We start from the raw sequence: 20,879 nt of genomic DNA, 5'->3' as shown, positions 1-20,879 counted from the left end.
GTGTGAACTGAGCGGTGGTGTGTGTGTGTGTGTGTGTGTGTGTGTGTGTGTGTGTGTGTGTGTGTGTGTGTGTGTGTGTGTGTGTGCAACAGCGCCCCTCCCTTAACATGTGTGGTCAGAAAAGGTTACTGCAGGCTACGGACACGGAGACAGACAGACAGACAGACAGACCCACACACACGGCCACGTATAGGAGCGTTGTGACCACCGCTCAAAAACGTGGGTTCTACCAGAAACATTAACAGGCGATGCAACTGGGAAGGTGAAAACTGCAGCAAATTAGGACTCCCCAATAAAAAATAAACCCATACAGCATTTTTCCTACACAAAAACTAACAAAAAAAAAAAGAAGAAAAAAGGGGGGAAAAAAAGGAAAATCCAACCATGCTCAGGCAGTTTCTCCTCCCCTCGTCGTCAATGTCCAATAATCGCTGAGAAAATATATTTTGCCGTATAAAAGGCATTCTTTTTAGTTTCTGTACACATACACACCTGTGTATGTTGGCACTGGGGCAGCTGCATGCATAAAGCATGTGTGTACATACAGTATGTGACTGTGTGTGTATGTGTGTGTCTGTGCACGTGTGGCAGACGTCCGTCAGTCGTCGGCGAAGGTGATTCGCCCTGGGCCCTCGTTCTTCATCCAGCGCCGGTACCTCTTCATCCTGGGGTCGGTGGCCATCTTCATCTTCATCTCCTCTGCCTGTTCCTCTCTGTATATCTGTAGGACACAAGCACATGTTCAATAGGGATGGGACGATGCGCAATATTATCGTTTATCGTGATAAAAAACACTCATGATAATCGTATCGTGGAGATTTAATTTATCGTGATATCGTCCTCCGTCATGCACTGGGATCAACTCACCTTTTATTTGCTGAGCTGCATATCCGGTACCACTAAACCCTCTATAATTGGTAAAAGGTACTTATAATATATGTAGTTGATAAAGTCTTTTTTTTCAAAAAATAGCCGATCTACAAGCTCACAACGTGTCGCAACGTGACACGTGAGCTTGTAGATCTGCTATTTTTTGACAAATGTTCCGTCCCAGGATAATGGATTTTGATTATCGCGATAATATCGTAAATCACGACTTATTTCGTCAATCGTGATATGACATTTTGATATTGTCCCATCCCTAATGTTCAATTAAGACAGTATGTTCTTTTCAGTGAATGGTACTGTCCCTATTCTGCGTTCTAAGCTTACAAGCTGGAGTGCGCCAAGTACAGACCACCGGGGTTGGCCCAAATTGGTATCCCGACCTGAAAATGTAGCGCTGGAGAGATGGGGAGTCGCCACTTAAAACACTCTATTGCAATGATTACTATGATAATATAGATGTTTGACATGTACTCTAACAAAAGAAAATATCACTTACAGTACCTTTAACTTGTATTTAAACTAGTGCAATTTAAACATTTATTTCCAGATCAGAACTGACCTCATAGTTCTCTCTGATCCAGAGATGTTTTTCTAGGAAGGATTCTCTCAGCTGGTCGTCCAGGCTGTCAAACTGTGCCTGCGACATCTTCATGTTCTTCCTGAACAAACATAGAGCAGAGCAATAGAAAGGCACTTCAGTTTGTGGGGAAAACTGAACAAAAGCCCTAATGTTATTACAAATTATTTGGGGGGATCCCAGATGATCAACTTAATGTGCAACATTGTTCTCTCACTCAACAATAAACAAACTAACATAAAGTTTAAGTAGTATAGAGGGTTAGAGGGTATCTGCACATTTCTAAAGTGAAATTTAAAGACTTTTTAATACCTATAAAATGACAAATTAAACATTGGCCAAATTGTCAAAGGCAGAAATCGTGAAAATAGCCGATCTACATCCTCACAACGCCTCACAACGCAGAGGCGTTGTGAGCATGTAGATCTGCTATTGTCACAATAGAACCGTGTTAAACTGAATATAACGCCTAAACTCTTAGTGCTCGCCAGGGGGGGGGGGGGGGGGGTCCCCAGTTAAAATTTAAAACACGGCCTGAAAGGTTTGGGGAACCACTGGCCTAAGATGAGCTGCCATGAAAAAAGAAAGCCTTACCTGATGATGTATAACTTCTGCTCTTCTCCGTACTCCTCGCGGCAGATGGTGAAGCGGTAGATCCATGACACGTACCACACTATGTAGGTGGTCAGGAAGTACGGGAACAGCACGATCTTACACAGCAGGATGTCCGAGATGTTGGGCTTCTGGTAGCCGCCTTTGATGTCGATCTTGGTCTTTATGATGTTGCGGAGCACCTTCCAATCAAATGTTGTAGAGAAATACAGGATGAAATAAATAGAATGTCAAGACATTCATGACTTTTTTTTCTCTATGATTACTCATGCCATTATTCAATAATATATATATTTTTGTATTTGTCACATTCCTAAGACAAAAAATCGATTATAAAAATTGCCCCCATTGATTACGGATGGGGACCCAGATGCATTGGGGTGAGGTCCCCCCCAAATCAAAAATGTGTCTTAGGAATGCGACAGAAAACTAAAAATATTATTGAACTCAAGTCATGGCATGAGTAATCAATAGGGAAAATTTTAGGGTTTTAACTACTAATAATATTTATATATTGTCAGTGACAATAAGGCAATCATATTTAATGCACAGAAGGCGACTATAAATCTACTTGTAACAAAGATAGGGGTTTCAGAGTCAAACAGAGAAAAATATATATTTTAGTGACATTGTATACACACAGGAAAATTATCAGTGTTTTTAATTGAACTCTGAGAGTGTACAAAATGTAAGCAATGTAATGTAATGAGGATCCATTTGGTCCCATTTGCAAGCTTTCTGAGGTCAATGTATGTATACTGCACAGTTGACCAAGAATGTTATAATGGCTGAACTGATGCAAGGAATAACCTGATTATAGTCTGTTTATCACGTCTACTAAACGGCACCCAGCCAATCATCAGAATCAAGGAATGGGACTAGGACTGTTTTAGAACAGTGGTTCTCAACCTGTGGGTCGGGACCCCCAGGGGGGGGGGGGGGGGAGGGTCTCCTCCAGATGATGAACTTCATATGAAAGATTGTTTTCTCACTCAACAGTAAACAAACCAGCATAAAGTGTATGGAGGGTATCTGCACATTTCTAAAATGACAATTTAAGGACTTTTTAATACCTCTAAAATGACACATATTAGAGGCAGAAATTGTGAAAATAGATCTCCATGCTTACAACGCCTCGCCAACACAAAATGCCTCAACTCTTAGTGCTCGTCAGGGTAAATATGATTATTTTGGGGGTTGTGGCCTGCAAAGGTTGAGAACCACTGTTTTTAGAAAGCCATGTTTGTACCTCCTCCTCCTGTTCTCTGATCTCCTCTTTGGAGCGGCGGTTCTTGCCCTTCTCTTTGGTGCGGGAGAGGAGGCCCTGCTGCTTGGCTATCTCTGTGGCCTGGATCCGGTACTTGGGAACGGTCACCAGGCAGTTGATGGCCTCGTTGTAGCTACTGTGCCAGCTGTAGTACTATGGGAAAAAGGATAGGTGCGGAGTCAAGAACAAGTGTTGCTTAGGCACAGGCAAGTGCACACATAGACATCAAAGGGGGCATGAGCCCCTGCCCCTTTATCCACATGTAAAAAGTGCCCTCTCCAGACCATGAATGCAGTTTTCACTATGCAAATGCCCTCTTTCCATGCTATACCTGAAGGCAGCATTCAAGAGAATTGCCTTGTCCAAACTCTCCTGAACTTGAATGCAGGATCTTACTGTATGTTGAAATAAGTGCCCTCTCTGTGTAGAAATCCACACCGTTATGCCACATCTCCAGTATTGACTTGATTATGTTTTGTTCAGTGTGGTATCAAGTACCAAAAATAGCCGACCTCCAAGCGCACAACGCGTGGCAGCATGACCCGTTGTGAGCTTGGAGGTCTACTATTTTCGATATTTTCACCAAAAGGCCCTTTTTTGAAATGTCAGCCCCTGTCTCTCTAACTTCTCTGCACGTCCCTGCTTTGGCACCATTTCCCAGGTGGTCATTGTATGTTAGTAAAATAAATAAAACAAGTACGCAATCTGCACGGTTTCGAAATGTACGGCATAATCTAGGTACCTGGTAAAATAACTAAATAACTCCGGAATCAACCACCCAGTGAACGTGATTCAGAATGTGAGTACAGTATCAACATCCACTAGAATATCAGTGTCTGTTTGAGCTTAAATGCCATTGTTTCTCTGTATTTGGCATCTGAAATAAACAGTTTACCTGGAAGATGGAGATGGCGCAGACAGTGACCAGTATGACGATCCTGATGTCCACTTTGGGGGCCAGGCGGCGGCGGTAGTAGGTGTAGTAGTTACGGTAGTACTCCTCTGGGTGGTCCAACATGTAGTCGTACTCCTTCCGCGTCTCCTCATCCTACAACACATTGACACACAGTGTTAAGGTAAGGTCTCCTGTCCTCATCCTACAACACATTGACACACAGTGTTAAGGTAGGGGTGGGCGATATGGAAAAATATAAATATATATATACAATATCACGAGATTTTTTCAAGCTGTATCACGATACATTTTTCATGTTCTGTACGTCATTCCAACAACCAGGCCGCTACTGTAGTAGGCTATACTTCCGTATGCGTCACCTATTATCCTTGGTCCATTGTTACTAGGCTTCAGTGCCGAGGTGCAGACAGACAGACAGACAGACAGACAAGTAATATAGTATGTGCCTGTTCTCTGTTGCCTGAGTCACAGAGCCTGAGGCTCAATTAGCATTAATTTTAGGCTCGGGCAGAATTTTATAACTCTTTTAAGGGAGAGGTGGGTCTATAGTGTTGTCATTTAAGTAATGCGTAGTTGGTTGTACTCCAAATACCATTTATTTAACCTGGGGCCCCGGTTAAAAGAATGAGCGTATTTAGGCATCCTAAACGCTGGTTCTGTGCATTCAAACATAGCTTTAAGTCCCCTGTAAAACACATTACCGTAGGCAGAGTTCCAAAGGTTTACCCCCTTTACTGAGAAGGCAGACTGTCCAAATGAGTTCATGCACGTGGGGACAGTACAGTCACCATTTGTTGAAACTTGTGTAGTTTCTCTACCAGAGCTATGACGTCTCTCAGCCAGTCCAGAGAACAAAGGTGAGATATGATTATATAAACATTTAAAAACCAATTTGATAGTACAAAAAAAAAGTAAAAAGTAAAAAGGTTGTTTTCTTAAAACACCACAGTGGGGCAAACTCATTGGTTTCTGATCCATGATTTTTAAACTAAAGCCATTTTGTATATTGATGTCAATGGTTTTAAAGCAGTTTGAGAAGCTTGTGACCAACTTTAGCCCTACTTCATGCTTCATCCATTCAAAAATAGGCAATCTAACAGACTTGTAGATCTGGTATTTTTTGGAAGAGAAACATTAAAAAATGAAAATGATTGAAAGATCTTCAACAGTAGTGGGACTGCTGTATTCAAGTTGCATTGCCGTTGGGAATTCTCAACTGCAGTTGCATTGCAGTTGAGGATGAGAGTGAGAACCACTGTTCCAGTATACTATGCCAGCCCCAAACTATTTGTCAAGTTTGATGTGTTTGCCATCATGTTGACTTGCCCCCCAGCTTTCAGCAACAGTTTAGCCCTCCAGCAACTCTAAGCAAACTGACATTCAAATCTTGGTTCCTTTATTGACACTTTAAGCAGTGCAAACTGATAAAAATGTAATTCTTCTACCACTCTCAAGAGTTAAAGCTCTATACGGGTCCATTTGGTTACCAACTCTCCATCATTTAGCTGGGGACCACCTAGACCTAGAGGACCATTTGTGAGAATTGTGACATGGCATAAGTATTGTCTTTTCCTGGTTAACCACTTTTATCATAAAAAAGAAAAATCATTCATAAATATATCAAAGATATGATCCCAAGACACTATTATCACATTTGGTCAAAAATGATATGCTATTTTTGTCAATTTAAATGTTATCAAAATATACGTTTCAGACACTCTACTTTAGGGACTATAGATGAAATACTACATGCGTTTGATTGGCCCTGCATGCTGCTACTGTATGTTTAGACAGATGCTAGCCTAGGTTTGATGTTTACATGTTACTTTGTTAGACTTCATTGTTTTCTTTGCACTATTTGCCCTGTTTAAAACCTTAAAATCCAGTCCACATTTCTGTCTTTTCAAGAGAAATCTTATCTAAAGACTTAGCCTACTTGACTTTCACGGTATCACATATTTCAAACCCGACACTTGTAGTCCATGGGCCATACGAGATGTCGCTCTCCGAAAGGTGGCAAAGGTTACCATGCATTTTTGAAAAGCTCTATATCTGTAGATTATATTTTGGTATGATAACCCTTTCTGAGACCCAGCTAAATTGGTGTTATCAGCAGCTAGAGTTGGTGTCCAATTAACTTTACATTACAGGAAAAAATGAATCTGCTTTAAAAAACGTATAGGCCTACAGCCTATTCCTGAGTTTATTGCAAGGGTCTTCAACAGGGGGCCCTCAGAGATACTACAGGCGGTCCACCAAATATATATATTTTTATATTAGCCACTTGAACCCTAGCGTCCATATTCTGAGAACTTTAGCCAAAAATAGCAGATCTACAAGCTGCAAGGTGTTGTGAGCTTGTAGTGTAGATTGTTTATTTTTGGCAAAGAGCTTTGGTGTATTGGGGAAAAAGAGCAGACTAAATACAGAGTGAAAGGTCAAGTCTATTAAGTATTCACGGTTCAAGTAGTTAAATATCTGAAACACCAATTGACATGAATCCAAAATACTTTGTTGTCAAACAATGAAACGATATGGAATCTATGAAAAAAAGGTTGTGGGGGTCCCTGCTTCCTCTCTCTCTCTCTCTCTCTCTCTCTCTCTCTCAACTAAGGGGTCCTTGGCTTGAAAACGATGAAGACCCCTGGCCTGAGTTTATTGTATTCTTCTCAGACCTCACATTAGGTTCAAGTGGTTAAATATCTGAAAACACCAATTGACATGAATCCAAAATACTGACGATTGTGCAGTCAAACAATGAAACTATATGGAATCTATGAAAAAGTTGTGAAGGGTCCCTGCTTCATCTCTCTCTCAACTAAGGGCTCCTTGGCTTGAAAACGTTGAAGACCCCTGGTACAATGACACAATATGGACTCTATAAAAAAGGTTGTAACTTGTGGGGGTCCCTAGGTGCTTCAGCTCTCTCTCTCTCTCTCTCTCTCTCAAGGGGTATCTTGGCTTGAAAACGTTGAAGACCCCTGCTACAATGACACAATATGGACTCCATAAAAAGGTTGTGGGGGTCCCTAGCTGCTTCATCTCTCTCAGTCTCAACTAAGGGGTACACTATCTTGGCTCTAAAACACTGAAGACCCCCTGTGTGTTTATTATTCATTGTATTCTCACCTTCAGGGTCTCGTATGCGGTGGCGATGAGCAGAAAGTGAGTGTGGGCGCTCTCGCGGCTCTCTCCGGCCAGCGCCGGGTCCTGCCCTGCCTGCCCGGCGGCCCTCCAGCGGTCCGGGTGGTACCTGCGGGCCAGCTGCCGGTAGGAGCGAGCGATGTCCGCCTTCAGAGCGTCCCTCTCCACCCCCAGCACGTCGTAGCAGCTCTGCGTGCCGCAGTAGAGGCCCTCCATCAGGGCGTCCGCGGCGGGCACCGTCGCTACTAGGACCAGTAAACAGTAACACCACGCCGGCGTCCATAATTGACTGAAACATCGCCGCCCATGATGCTCCGTGGGCGCAGCCATTCTTGTCCGGCGTCGCACACTGTTTGCCTCATCGAGTTGTAGTGCTGACTGGATGCTAGTAAGTACACACAGCCCAAGAGGGCGATAGCAAGAGAGTGCAAAAGACCCGTACTTCCCGTTTCTGTATGACGTAGGGGGGACGCCTTTTTAGGAGGCAGAAGCAGGTTGGAGTCTATTCATTTCCAATGAGAGAGCTAACGTGAACACAGATCAAAATAATAGTTTAGAAGCTATGCTCCCTGAACTAAATATTGGACCAGATCATCACAAGCCACATAATATTAACAAAATTGTCATACTAAAGTGGCTTTTTTCATCGACACAACAAAGGAGAAAATCAACTTTATTATTGCTCTTTAGCTGTCCCAGCAACACACTCTCGCGGGATCTATAGCACCAGTAAACAGGACGTGCGCGAGATTTGCAGTCAGAGCCGGCGCCCACTTAGGAGTCAATTTGTAGGATTTGTGTACCATGTCGCACTCTAGTGGATCCAATGAGGATGAGCCATCTTCATTAATTAAATATCTTTGACACAGCACACACCGACCACGTACACTTGGGTTGTTGAGGTTGTTGTAGTGAAAAACGTCTGGAATCCCATAGCCCGGAGTGATGGCCGCTGCCTGTCATTGGGCCATTTTTGGTTGTCAAAGGCAACGACGCTGTCGAGGTCGCTGTGTGTGTGTGTGTGTGTGTGTGTGTGTGTGTGTGTGTGTGTGTGTGTGTGTGTGTGTGTGTGTGTGTGTGAGAGACAATTTTCTCATATTTTATACCTTTTAATATTATGATATTTTTATGTATATCTTAATATATATAAATGTTTAATTTTAAATGGAAGTATGGAGCTTATTGCATTGAGGTGAAACCTTGCCCAAATTTGGAGTCGTTATAGATAGCCTATATCACTCATAACGACATCACAAGCTGGCCAAATGTAGCCCGACCGAGACTCACATTGGAGACACATAGGCCTACACTCTGGATCCATGGGCATGTTGGGCCCAGGCCCAGGGGCCCAAAGGTCAAGCCCAGTGTCTCATAGACTGTACAAGTGTGTTCTAGACTTTTTTTGAGGGCATACGATCCATGGCTATTTGCGTGGCCAGGGCATACGCCAGTGCATAATGTCTATATCAGATATGCTACTTTGAAAGGTTCACATACTCTTTTTCAAAAACATGTCTTCACAGCATACTTCGTATACCTGCGTGACAGGTAGCACTGCATGGTCAAGCCCCCCCCCACCCTCTTGTTCCAACTGTGAGTCTGTGACCCACTCGGGGGCCAACTGGAAACAAAAAATCTGCCTGTGAATTTAACAGTGGCCCTCGTATTTGTTATTTTTATTAAAGAATCACACCTAGTGTGAAGTGAGCGAGTGTGCTATTCATAAGTTGTATTATTAGTGTGGTTGCCACTAGATAAACTTTGCCGCTGCCATTGGAAATTGATGGAAAGCTTCACATGACAGTTAACATTCTACAGAATATCACGACAACAACACTTAGGCCTACTGTAGTGTAGTCCCCAGCATGATAATTATGGGACTGGCCTGTTTTACAAACAACAGCACAGGCTTATGAAATCTCATGTTTTGACACAATGTGTGTTTTGTTTCTCTCTAAACTGATGACAAAAAAGAGAAAAAAGAGAAAAATAAGTAGGCTATGAGTAGCCTAAGTTATAGAAGTTATAGTGTAATTTTCTTATATATTTATTTATTTAATTTTTTCATTAATTACATTAAATGAATATATATGAATGGTTGAATTAATCACGCTGTACCTGGTAAACCTGCATGTAGTTTACTGTGTACAGCAATGTGCATGGCTGGTTTGCACTTTGCAGTTGCTGTCCAAAGACAAAATTGTTACAAATGTGTACAATGTATTCTTGTCAACCAACTAGCCAATCACAGCTCGACCGTCCCTTTGGCCTATAGGATGCAGACTCCCAGTTATATTCTGGTCAAAAATGATGACGAGTCACAGAGGCTGAATGTGGTCAGTGTCGCCCCCTGTGAGAAGGTCTGAACTCTTCAGTCACCCAGGGACCTATTCAAGATTTATTTCAGACTAGTCCTTACCCGTTCAAAGATATGAGCTCCGAAATTATGTGCAGTGTGTGGGTTATGGGATGTGCACTGTGCACACGGTATATGAGGGATGGAAAGTAACTTTAACTGGTACTTGCATGATAATATGTAGGAGCATCAATGTAAGAAATACCCGTTTCGTTTAATGGCTATGTGTGTGTGTGTGTGTGTGTGTGTGTGTGTGTGTGTGTGTGTGTGTGTGTGTGCGCAGCGGTTTGGACCGTGAGACCATCCGCAGAGTAGTCTGTGTTTCTTTTTGAGAGGGTCGGTCCGCCTGAAAAACGCGTTTTGGAACGAAACGGTTACGTTTTGTGCGTTTGTGACGCCCTCTACGGGTGGAATTGGAAATGCTTCTGGGGATTCGTTGAGTAAGCCACCCGCAACCTGTGGCAGAAATTCAGTGTTGACTCGACGTTTTGTTTGTGATTTATGGCTATTGTTTGCAAAACGGGCCCCTCCCGCTAACTTTGGAAGCCCGTTACGAACGAACGGTATGGACTATCAAAATATCCCTTGACTATGTTCATTGCATGGGTTCAGAGATCATGTTTACCCATTTTCGTGACATTTGAAGAAAATATGTAGGAAAAGGAGCAAAAAGTGTGTTTTGGAGAAAATTCAAAATGGCGGAAAATCTATCCTGACGCAAATGGGCGGGGCCTATATGGGGAGATGCGTATTGACCCAAGGAATCCAGGGAAAAAAGAATTTTAATTTTCCGACCTACGGTTCAAGAGTTACAGGCCGAAACGTAAAGTGGACTGTTATAGCGCCACCATGAGGCCAACTGACAAAGTTATTTTTTATTTAATCCTTGATATCATTATAAATCTCCTCTCAGAGTTTTGTAACTGTAGCCCCTATGGTTTGCGAGAAAAAAAATATTGAATGTGAGTTTTTGCGATTCCCATTATAAGTCAATGGGAAAAATTAATTCACTAATAAATTAATATCAATTAAACGATTTGTGAAAGTGACAAACGGGCTTCACAGTTATGTCAGGTGTGTTCATATGCTAATGGTGATGCGATTTCAGATCAATTGCTCCAGCCACTGAGGAGAAACGCTGTTTCAGACACTCACTCAGACACTCACTCAGACATTTGGTGAATTATATGTTAGATATGTTGTGAGCTGCTGCATGTCTCTCTAGGCCAGTGGTTCTCAAACCTTTTCTTGTCAACACTATAGCACCCCCAAATTGACCCCCAATGCCCATGTGAAAAGATATGCCAAGGCCCCCATAAGAGAAGATTTGTACGACTCTCGCAGAGATTCTCAGCCATTTTAATTTCAAGGACCCCCGGTTTGACATGCCTTATAGGCTATGGACCCACATTTAATGGTATTTCCATCTCTGAAAACCCAATTTATATTGTAAAATCAATGTTAATTTAACCATTTGGTTCCTAACTATCATTTAGCTGGGGACGCCCTGGAACTCCCTCAAAGACCCCTGGGGGTCCCCGGACCCCACTTTGCGAACCAATGCTCTAGGCCTCAGGAAAAGGATGGCAGTCTCATTTCTTTGTGTGGAGAAGAGGACACATTTATTATCTATACGTGTATGTGGGTGTTTGTACAGAAACCTTTACTGTACTCCACAACTTATAGGCCTATTATTCATGTGTATCTTTCTTTTAATTCTTTTTATAGGCATTAAAAAGGTCTTAAAATACATTAAATTGTCCCTTCACTGTCATCTGGGTACCCCCAAAATATCATGTGGCAACCCCCTGAGTAATGAGCAGATCATAAAGTGACCCAAGAATGTTTTGAATGTGAAATATCCCTTTACCTCCACTACAATGATTGAAACCTTTAGTTACCATCTACTTTTTAGATTTTACAATACATGCAGTAGCCCTCTACTTTGGTTATTTGAAAATAGCCGATCTACAAGCTAACACGTATTTTCAAAAGATTTTTTTACACATCTGACAACAAATGGGAGATTCTGTATAAAGTATTCCTTTAATTTTGGTACTTTTACTTTTAGTATATGTTGATGCTGATACTTTTGTATTCAAGTACATTTTGAATACAGGACAGAGTGTTTCTAACATTGCAGTATATTGATTCTTTTACAGTTACAGTTTTTTTCCCCCACGGTTTCACCACTCATGCCTATAGACTGAGTCAGTGTTGTTTTTGACAGCAAATTTTGATTTAGTTTTAGTCATAGTCTTTTGAATAAAATGTAATTTAGTTTTAGTCATAATTTAGTCACCTGAAAAGTATTAGTTTTAGTCTAATTTTAGTCGACTGAATATCATAAGATTTTAGGCGACTAAATCTACAATTGATTTAGTCGACTAAAATGTATTTTGGCAGGCCTTGATGGCGTCGTAATGACTGATTTTACACTTAGTTGTGTGCTGAAAATAGCAGATCTACAAGCTCACAACGCGTCGCAGCGCGACGCGTTGTGAGCTTGTAGATTGTCTATTTTCAGCATGCAACACCTGAGAGCAACCAAACATAAAATGACTCTCTTCTCCACTAGTCCCTCCCTAACGTTTTTAGTTTTTATTTTGTTGACGAAATTGTCAATATATTTAGTCTTAGTTTTAGTCACCACAGCTTAGTTTTTGTTTCATTTTTATTTCGTTTTCGTCAGTGAAAAAAACACACAAGAAATCAACACTGGACTGAGTTCAGTTGCTGAGGACTTGCTGGGCTTTCTCGGCTCGTCTCGTCTGTTCATCGAAGAAGCTCTGCTGGTGTTCGTTCCTCCGTGCCAGCCTCTGCAGCCACTCTTCTCTCAGCCTGGAAGGACACACACACACACACACACACGCACGCGCGCGCACACGCACGCACGCACGCACGCACGCACGCACACACACACACACACACACACACACACACACACACACAGTCAAAGCCTGAGTGCTAATAATTGACCCCCAGGGGTCATGACTACCGTGTAATGGGCCCAGGGATGTGCAGAGATTGTTAGAGAGGCAGGGCATTTCTAAAAGGGCCTTTAGGTGCAAATATAGAAAATAACAGATCTCCAAGCTCACTGCGACGCGTTGTGCGCTTGGAGGCCGGCTATTTTCCACACTGAACTAGGCATAATCAATCAGTATTGGAGATGCGGTGTACAGCATGGATTTCTACTCAGAGAAGGCAATTCTTTCAACATAAGATGCTGCATTCAAGTTCAGGAGAGTTTGGAAATTCTTTTGAATGCTGCCTTCAGGTATGGCATGGAAAGAGGGCATTTGCATTTCTTTTTCCATAGTAAAAGCTGCATTCATGGTCTTGAGAGGGCACTTTTTACAGACAGAAAAAAAGGGCAGGGGCTCAAGCCCCCTTTTCTATGTGTGCATGTGCCTGGTCATGACTACAATCTAATGGGCCAACCTCCCACCGTTTTTTTCTTTTTAGATGTCATCTCCATAAGATGGCATATCTGACTGAGGAAGAGCTTTGTGCTCTGTAGAATGATACAGATTTGTTTGGCACAATATTAAGCATCTGTTGCATTGGAGCCCTCAGTGTGCGAGTGTTTTAACTATTTGTTATTCCTGTATCTGACAGAGTTGACATCTGACAGAGTCTGACGGAGTTGACAAAATGCAATCTGTTTCATTCCACAGCACAATCAGTCAGTAGCCAATTTATTTTTCAAAGTTGCTTAAAACTCATACCCCGCCATTTACTCTCATATGCCTCTGTCTCCATAGACTTCCATGTAATTCATAGTGCACTGATAATGTCATGTCCATGCCTAGATCATGCACCACGTGTGTGTACATCGCTCACAGCTTTCAAACTAAAAAATCCGAATGGAAATCCGTTCAGGCATTCATGAAATAGCAGCCATTATGTTTTCCTAAAATGTAAACAAAGATGGCTGCCATGTTTGAAAGATGGGGTTGCTATGGGGGTTAAACATGCAATTTCGCGATTGCTATCATGCCTACATTTTTGGGGTCCAAAAAAAATTGTTTTTCTTTTTTTTTTTTACGGGAAATTCTCGGGACTATCAGGCCTGGCAGGGAGAGACATTAGCATATTCTCGGGACTATCGGGCCTAGCAGGGAATGAGTTAAGTTCTACTAATGCTAATAGAATTACACTTTTTTAAAAATATATATATTTTTTTGGATTTTGTTTGTGTCAAAACTATCCTTGATCAAAGACACTTATGGGCATAGCGCTGACTGAGCACTTATGATCAATTGAGTTGATAAAAAAAATGCTATTATGAACCATTATTGTTTTATACAGCACTATTAGTTAATATTAAATTATTGTCTCATTCTTTGTTATCTTTTTAATTATTGCATTACTGACTTATACCAATTAGCAGCAGCCGAATTAGCAGCTGTGGGAGGGTGATATCCTGTGCCAGAAAACATTGGCACCCCTGGATTATGCCGTCAGGACACCCCGTTCAAGCCAGTAGGGTGTGTAACAACAGGCAGTTTCATAACTTCATTATAGCCTCCCAAACCATGCAGGAACGTGCTGGGCCCCTGATTCAGCCCGGGAAAAAGAGTTGGAGAGGCCCTCATTGCGCGCTATAGAGAGAGAGATCGCTCTACAGCGCTGCTGCTATACTCAAAGATTTGCCATTGCAGACCATGACAAAGTGACAAGCCAGTGGGCCAATTACATGAGTTATATTTCGCCGTTGTCGGGTGGAAACCTTGTATGTCCCCAAAACCGTTTATTTTGTATTTATCATTTAAAAAATGTATTAAACTAGTGAAAACAGCCAATCTACAAGCACACAACGCCTCGCGGTGCGAGGCGTTGTGTGCTTATAGAGCTGCTGTTTTCACTACTTTTGTGCGACGACCTTGTATGATGAAGCAGGGCTTTACTTTGCGAAAAGATTTACAAATTTGAAACTTGGGAGATGTCGGTTTCTGCCCGACAGTGACGATTTACTTTGTTGGCAGCCCAGCCCCCAAAATGGAACGAAGTCCGACATTTTATTTTATTCTTTTTCCTAATGGCCGGAATGAACCGGCCGTTCAGGAGTTGTCCCGCTTTTCCCAATGGCCAGCACGTCCCTGTCCCAAACGCCACTGTGCCTACGCCCCAAATGCGACTTTGCTAATGCCTTGTCCTGGCCTCGTCAGTCATCACATAGTAGCCTGAGAATGTTGATTAGAGCCGGCGAGTTATGTGTCTAATACCGGAGATTAGCCGACACATCTGCGGGATACAATGACATGATGCCATGGATCAACGTGACCGGCCCCGCGCTGACGGACACATGTCTGTTCGGCAACACCTCTCTATCATAACGATAACATCGTTAAGCCTGCATGTCGCTCTCGCTCTCTCAGGGCTGTATATTAGCCATATAGGGCCGGTGGAGGCTGGGGCCCAGGGGCTCTTGACCAGGCACGTGCACACATAGACATCAAAGGGGGGCTTGAGCCCCTGTACTTGTATCTGTCTGTAAAAAAGTGCCTTCTCCAGACCATGTATGCAGTTTTCACTATGGTGAACGAAACGCAAATGCCTCCTTTCCATGTCATATACCTGAAGGCAGCATTCAAGAGAATTGCCTTATTGCAGTTTGTATATTATGTATATTAATACTTTTCTGTCACTCATTTTCTTGTGTAAACTCAATAAAAATTTAGATTATAAAAAAAAAAAAGAGAATTGCCTTGTCCAAACTCTCCTAAACTTGAATGCAGAATCTTATTTTGAAAGAATTGCCCGCTCTGTGTAGAAATCCATGCCGTTACGCCACATCTCCAGTACTGACTTGATTATGCTTAGTTCAGTGTGGTATTACAAACCGAAAATGGCTGACCTCCAAGCTCACAACGTGTTGTGAGATGAGGTCTGCTATTTTTTCGATAATTCCACCAAAAATGATCAGTCCGGGGCCCTTGCGGGGCTTAATCCGCGGTGCAATGCATTGTGAGCTTTCAAAAGACTCGGTCCGTTTAATTGCGACCGTAGGTCGCACTTACTACAGAAAGCTGCTCGAGGTGTCCGTCTGTCCGTCCGTCCGTCCGTCCGTCCGTCCGTCCGTCACACACGTCACACGTCACACTTTTGCCCTGCTCATATCTCCGCAACCGTTGCCCCGATCCATGCCAGATTTTGCACACACACTCCTTACCTGCCAAACTACAACCTACAAGGACCCCCGGAGCTCCAGGGACCCCCAGCTCCCTCGGGGACCCCCAAGTGTAAAAAATGAGCACATGTGCAAAAATTACCAAATGACCACCCCAACGGGGCTGCTCACGGGGCATTCCCGGGGACCACCCACTCCTGGTGCTCCAGAACGGATGCAAAAGTGGTGGCGCCCCCAGTGGAGGACCCCCTGCCACTGCAGCTCACATAAAATGCCGTAACTCGGGATAGGAGCGACCGGGAGAGCCGGGGCCGGTACCTATTCGTCCGCCTTGGCGGCGCGGAGACCCCACCCCTCATTTCTCACATGGCCCTCTAGCGCCACCATGAGGCCGATTCAGATTTTGCCCTAAAATCACGAAAATCACTACACAGTATGTCTACACTCATGTCATCAACATGGATCAGGAAGATTTTGGAAAAACACATTTTTGCTCTATTTGTGGAGATAAGTGACCTACGGTCGCTTATCTCCCGATTAGGGAGTCTTACTGGTAAGTGTAAGTGGTTCAACGTGAAGTGATATTGCTCAATTTATTACCAAAGTATTCTGAGGCAGCCCTGGTCTGGCCTAACGGCACCCTATAGGGTAGCTACAGCATCCACTTTGAGAAACCCTGGTATAGCAGCAGCGTTATTATAAGCATTTGAGGATCCTGCCTATAGGCCCCTTGAGGTTGACTAACTTATTCATTTGAGGTCCTGCCTATAGCTATAGGCCCCTTGAGGTCTGCTATAACTCTCATTCATTTGTCCCCCACCCGCTTAACATAGCCCGGTGATCCATAACACAACAAAGATCTCATTTCACTGGATCACTGCAGATCACTCCAACAGCCTGGGTTTGGAGGTTAATATTCAGGCTGCCTCTGGCATTATCTAATTTCTCCATGCATCCTGTACCTCTCTCTATCACTCTCTCTCTGTCTCTCCTGAGTCCCTATACATACACACTCAGTGGTTCCCAGACTTTTCAGGTTGAGGGTTGAGAGTTGAGACCCAAAAGAGAGATTAGACGTTTGCCCGGGATCCAAACTAGTGAAAATAGCAGATCTACAAGCGCACAACACGTCACTTCATGCTGCGTTGTGAACCACTAGTGGACTCATAATGTGCCATATGTGTCGTAGTACAGTCATACATATTGTGAATAACACCTGGAGACTGACATTCATGGGTCTTATGAACAAAATAAGAACGTTATAATGGTGTGTAACAGGCACGTGCACACATAGATATGAAAGGGGGCTTGAGCTCCTGCCCTTTTAACAGTCTGTAAAAAGTTCCCTCTCCAGACCATGAATGCAGTTCTTACTGTAGTGACAGAAATAAAATGCTTCCTTTCCATGCCATACCTGAAGGCAGCATTCAAGAGAATTGCCTTGTCCAAACTCTCCTGAACTTGAATTTATCATCTTATGTTGAAAGAATTGCCCTCACTGTGTAGAAATCCATGTCGTATCTCCAGCATTGCCTTTTGTATGACCATACATGAAGATAGCATTTTTAGGTTTTAGAAACGTTTTTTACTGATTAGGTGTGTCTACCAAGTTTATTGTTTTTCTAGATTGATATTCCTATGCCTTGTTATATTGTTGTTGATGTACTGACATATTATCTTGCTTATTATATTGATGTATTACCTGCTTATTGTAAGTCGCTTAAAAGCGTCTGCTAAATGCCTAAAATGTTGTTGTTTTTTTAATTGGATGCTTAATTCAGTGTGGTACTGAAAATAGCCAACCTCCAAGCTCACAATGTGTCGCAGCGCGACGCGTTGTGAGCTTGGAGGTCTGCTATTTTCACTATTTTCACCAAAAGGCCCTTTTAGAAATTTCAGCCCCTGCCTCTCTAACATTCTCTGCACGTCACTGGTGTGTAAAACTGAAAATCTAAAAATCGCCACAGACAAGACCAAGTCTTTGCCACGGACAGACACATTAGTCCTCGTATGGACACATGGATGACCCCTGCCACAGTGAAGTGTCTGCGTACGGACACGTGCATGACCCCTGCTACAGTGAAGTGTCTGCTTATGGACACATGGATGACCCCTGCTACAGTGAAGTGTCTGCGTATGGACACGTGCATGACCCCTGCCACAGTGTAGTGTATGCGTACGGACACGTGCATGACCCCTGCCACAAGTGTAGTGACCTTGCCAGAGCACTGCTCTTCATCCTGCTATCCTCTCCTCCCACGTGCTCCGTGTGCCGAACGATCTTCTGCTCCCAGAAGGACTTCACCCTGACCTTGTCATGGATCCGAGCCGCGTTCATCCCCTGGAAGGATCCACGTGATGGTTAGAACGGAACCACGTGATAACCATAGTAGCATCCCACGTCTGGGTGGGTGACACATTATGTACTACAGCACTGGTTGCCAAACAATGGCCCAAATCCCATGCAATCCCCCAAAAATCTCACATTTAAAAAATGTGGACATGAAATGTGAAATGTGTAATGTAAAGACTGAGATCATTGCAATAAAAAGTATCAAAAAAGAAAGGAAAAAAAAAAGAAACCCCAAACCCCCAAAATAATATAAAATAATGATATATATTCTTTTAATCCATTAGGCTAATTAAAGAGGGGAAACATGCTTTTAAGAAGTAGTGAGAATAGCAGAGAAGCTTACAACATGTGTATGTGAGCTTGTAAATATGCTATTTTCACTAGTTTGGGTCCTGGGGAAACATCAAATGTCTCTTTTGGGTCTCGAACTAAAAGGTTTGGGAACCACTGCTCTATAGTAATAGTAACAGGGGAACATTTGGCTAAAATAAGTGAACATTCAGCAAAAACAAGCCTATAAAAGCTAAGAGATTTGGTGTAGAGGGAAAAAAGGAATGGACCAAGTACAGATTACTGGGGGACCTCGGTCAACAAAGTATTAGAGGGTGTAAGTGGTTAATCTAATATAATAGTGACCTGACGTAAAGAAGTGTGATTCTGACTACATATCATCATGTGTCAGCACATTTAACCATTTCACAAAATGTCTTTCATATCGGTATTATGCTTCAAAAGTAAAACAAATAGAAGTATGTGCATGGCCTATAGCTGTGTGTGAAATGCATTCCATTCAATGATAAATCAAAACTTGAAATCAATACCCACATGCTGGTTTAAACAATAAACGCACAGCTATACAGTATTTCCACATATATTGTCCATGTGCACACATTCATGCTGGCTTAATTGCATGTTCCTTTTGCATGCTATACTGCCTGTTCACTGCATGCCCACTTCTCGTGAAGCAAATTGATAAATAATGTCACTTACAGCAGCTTTGGAGGTTGTGTCAAACTTCACTTCTTCTCTTCCTTCTGGATCCCTCGGTTCACTTCTTACTTCCTCCCCTCATATTGTCTCAGATCGTTCTTCTCGTCCTGTACTTCACTTCTTGTTCTCTCCCTCTTTTCACAGCGTCTCGTCTCGTCTCGTCTCGTCTCTCTCTCTCTCTCTCTCTCTCTCTCTCTCTCTCTCTCTCTCTGTCTCTCAAGGTCAGCTACATTCAATAAGAGAAAGTGGGGAAAAAGCAATTTGTGGAACTTAATTTGCTTTTGTAATTGTAAAGTACTATGTTCTATCCGTCTGTCTTTCAATGTATACAAGATACTTAAAGTGGTTCCAGTGTAAATAAGCCGTAAGGCTTTCTAGGTTCTCCTTTTAGTTGACCTTGTACCAGTGATTTGTGCTGTCATGAAACTGTACCTTTCTCTATTGCAAGCTGCTAATAAACTCTTCAATCAATCAAATCAATCAAATCCAAACAAAATACGGTGTTGAGAGTAGTTACTCATTAATTCTATTTGCTTCTATTGTGTCTCATGTATGCATTCAATCGTTCTATCTCTTCTATCCCTGATTGTAATTCACCTTTTCTGTCTTCTCCTCTTCCTTCTTTTTGCCTTTCCACCCTTGTCCTTTTCCTCCAACAAAGGAGGTCTCTCCTCTCTCCTCTGTCACACTGAATTGGTTTGACTTCTTTCGTAAATGCTGCATTTAATCCTCTATCTTTCGCGTACCATCATCATCCCTACATCCCTTTGCCCCATGAACATGGAGATGCTCGCTTGTTACATGTGCTCTTTGATTCTGAACCCCTCCCCATCTCCTCCCATTTTACACACCTCCCTCTCGGTTTCAGCATCAACGGTCCGCATTGGTCCACACAATCCCCCGGTGCTTTAGTTTTTTGCTGTCCTCCTACTGTTGATTGTGTTCACCTGATGTCCACTCCCCAGTCTAGTTCATCAGTGATACTGATTAGACACTAGAATCGTATGAATTCCATGTGAATTCCTGGTGGGATAGTATACTGGTGGGATTCAATGCCAGCAGTACTAAATGTCCTGAACTGGATATAGAACTAACAGTAGGCTACTGGAGGTCCTCATAACATATAAAAACAGCGGTACTATCTATCCATCCATTCATCTGCAACCGCATATCTGAAATCGGTTCGCTGGGGTAACAGTTCCAACTGAGATTTCCAGAGATCCCTATCCTGAGCAACTTCCTCCACTTCTTCCGGGAGTATACCGAGGCGTTCCCAGGCCAGTGTGGAGATGTAATCCTTCCATCTGGTCTTTGGTCTGCCACGGGGTCTCCTCCCAGTGGGACGTGCATCGAGGACCTTCCTAGATGCACCCGTACTAGATGCCCAAACCACCTAAGCTGACTCCTTTCCAAGTGTAGGAGCAGCGGTTCTACTCCAAGTCTCGGGTGACTGAAGAGATAGGGTGAGAACCCTATCTCTAAGGGAGATATCCAGCCACCCATCTGAGAAAACTCATTTCGTCCGCTTGTACCTGTGACCTTATAATTTCAGTCATGACCCACGTGAGAGTAGGAACAAAGATTGCTCGGTAGACAGAGAGCTTATTTGCCTTCAGGCTCAACTCTTTTTTTCTTCACAA

General features: G+C 42.9%; 1 protein-coding gene across 1 annotated transcript; it reads right to left on the bottom strand.

The window, feature by feature from the left end:
• Positions 1-227: 227 nt before the first annotated feature.
• On the bottom strand, positions 228-7,715 carry dnajc25 (DnaJ (Hsp40) homolog, subfamily C, member 25). Its single transcript, XM_080743144.1, has 6 exons — positions 7,390-7,715; positions 4,240-4,392; positions 3,327-3,497; positions 2,060-2,259; positions 1,448-1,547; positions 228-721 (listed from the first exon to the last, which is right to left on the bottom strand). Exons 1-6 carry the CDS (start codon positions 7,618-7,620, stop codon positions 599-601), a joined length of 978 nt encoding a protein of 325 aa, XP_080599270.1. The 5' UTR covers positions 7,621-7,715; the 3' UTR covers positions 228-598.
• Between the last annotated feature and the right edge of the window lie 13,164 nt (positions 7,716-20,879).

The sequence above is a fragment of the Nannobrachium achirus genome (assembly GCF_963921795.1).
Source record: "Nannobrachium achirus genome assembly, chromosome: 15".
Taxonomy (NCBI): domain Eukaryota; kingdom Metazoa; phylum Chordata; class Actinopteri; order Myctophiformes; family Myctophidae; genus Nannobrachium; species Nannobrachium achirus.
This window is presented reverse-complemented; position numbering and strand designations above follow the sequence as displayed.

Coding starts and splice junctions, on each gene's coding strand:
- dnajc25 (XM_080743144.1), bottom strand. CDS start 7,620: ATGGAGGGCCTCTACTGCGGCACGCAGAGCTGCTACGACGTGCTGGGG. Junction 4,393..7,389: donor CCGCATACGAGACCCTGAAG/GTGAGAATACAA, acceptor AATGTGTTGTAG/GATGAGGAGACGCGGAAGGA. Junction 1,548..2,059: donor CAGAAGTTATACATCATCAG/GTAAGGCTTTCT, acceptor ATGTTTGTTCAG/GAAGAACATGAAGATGTCGC.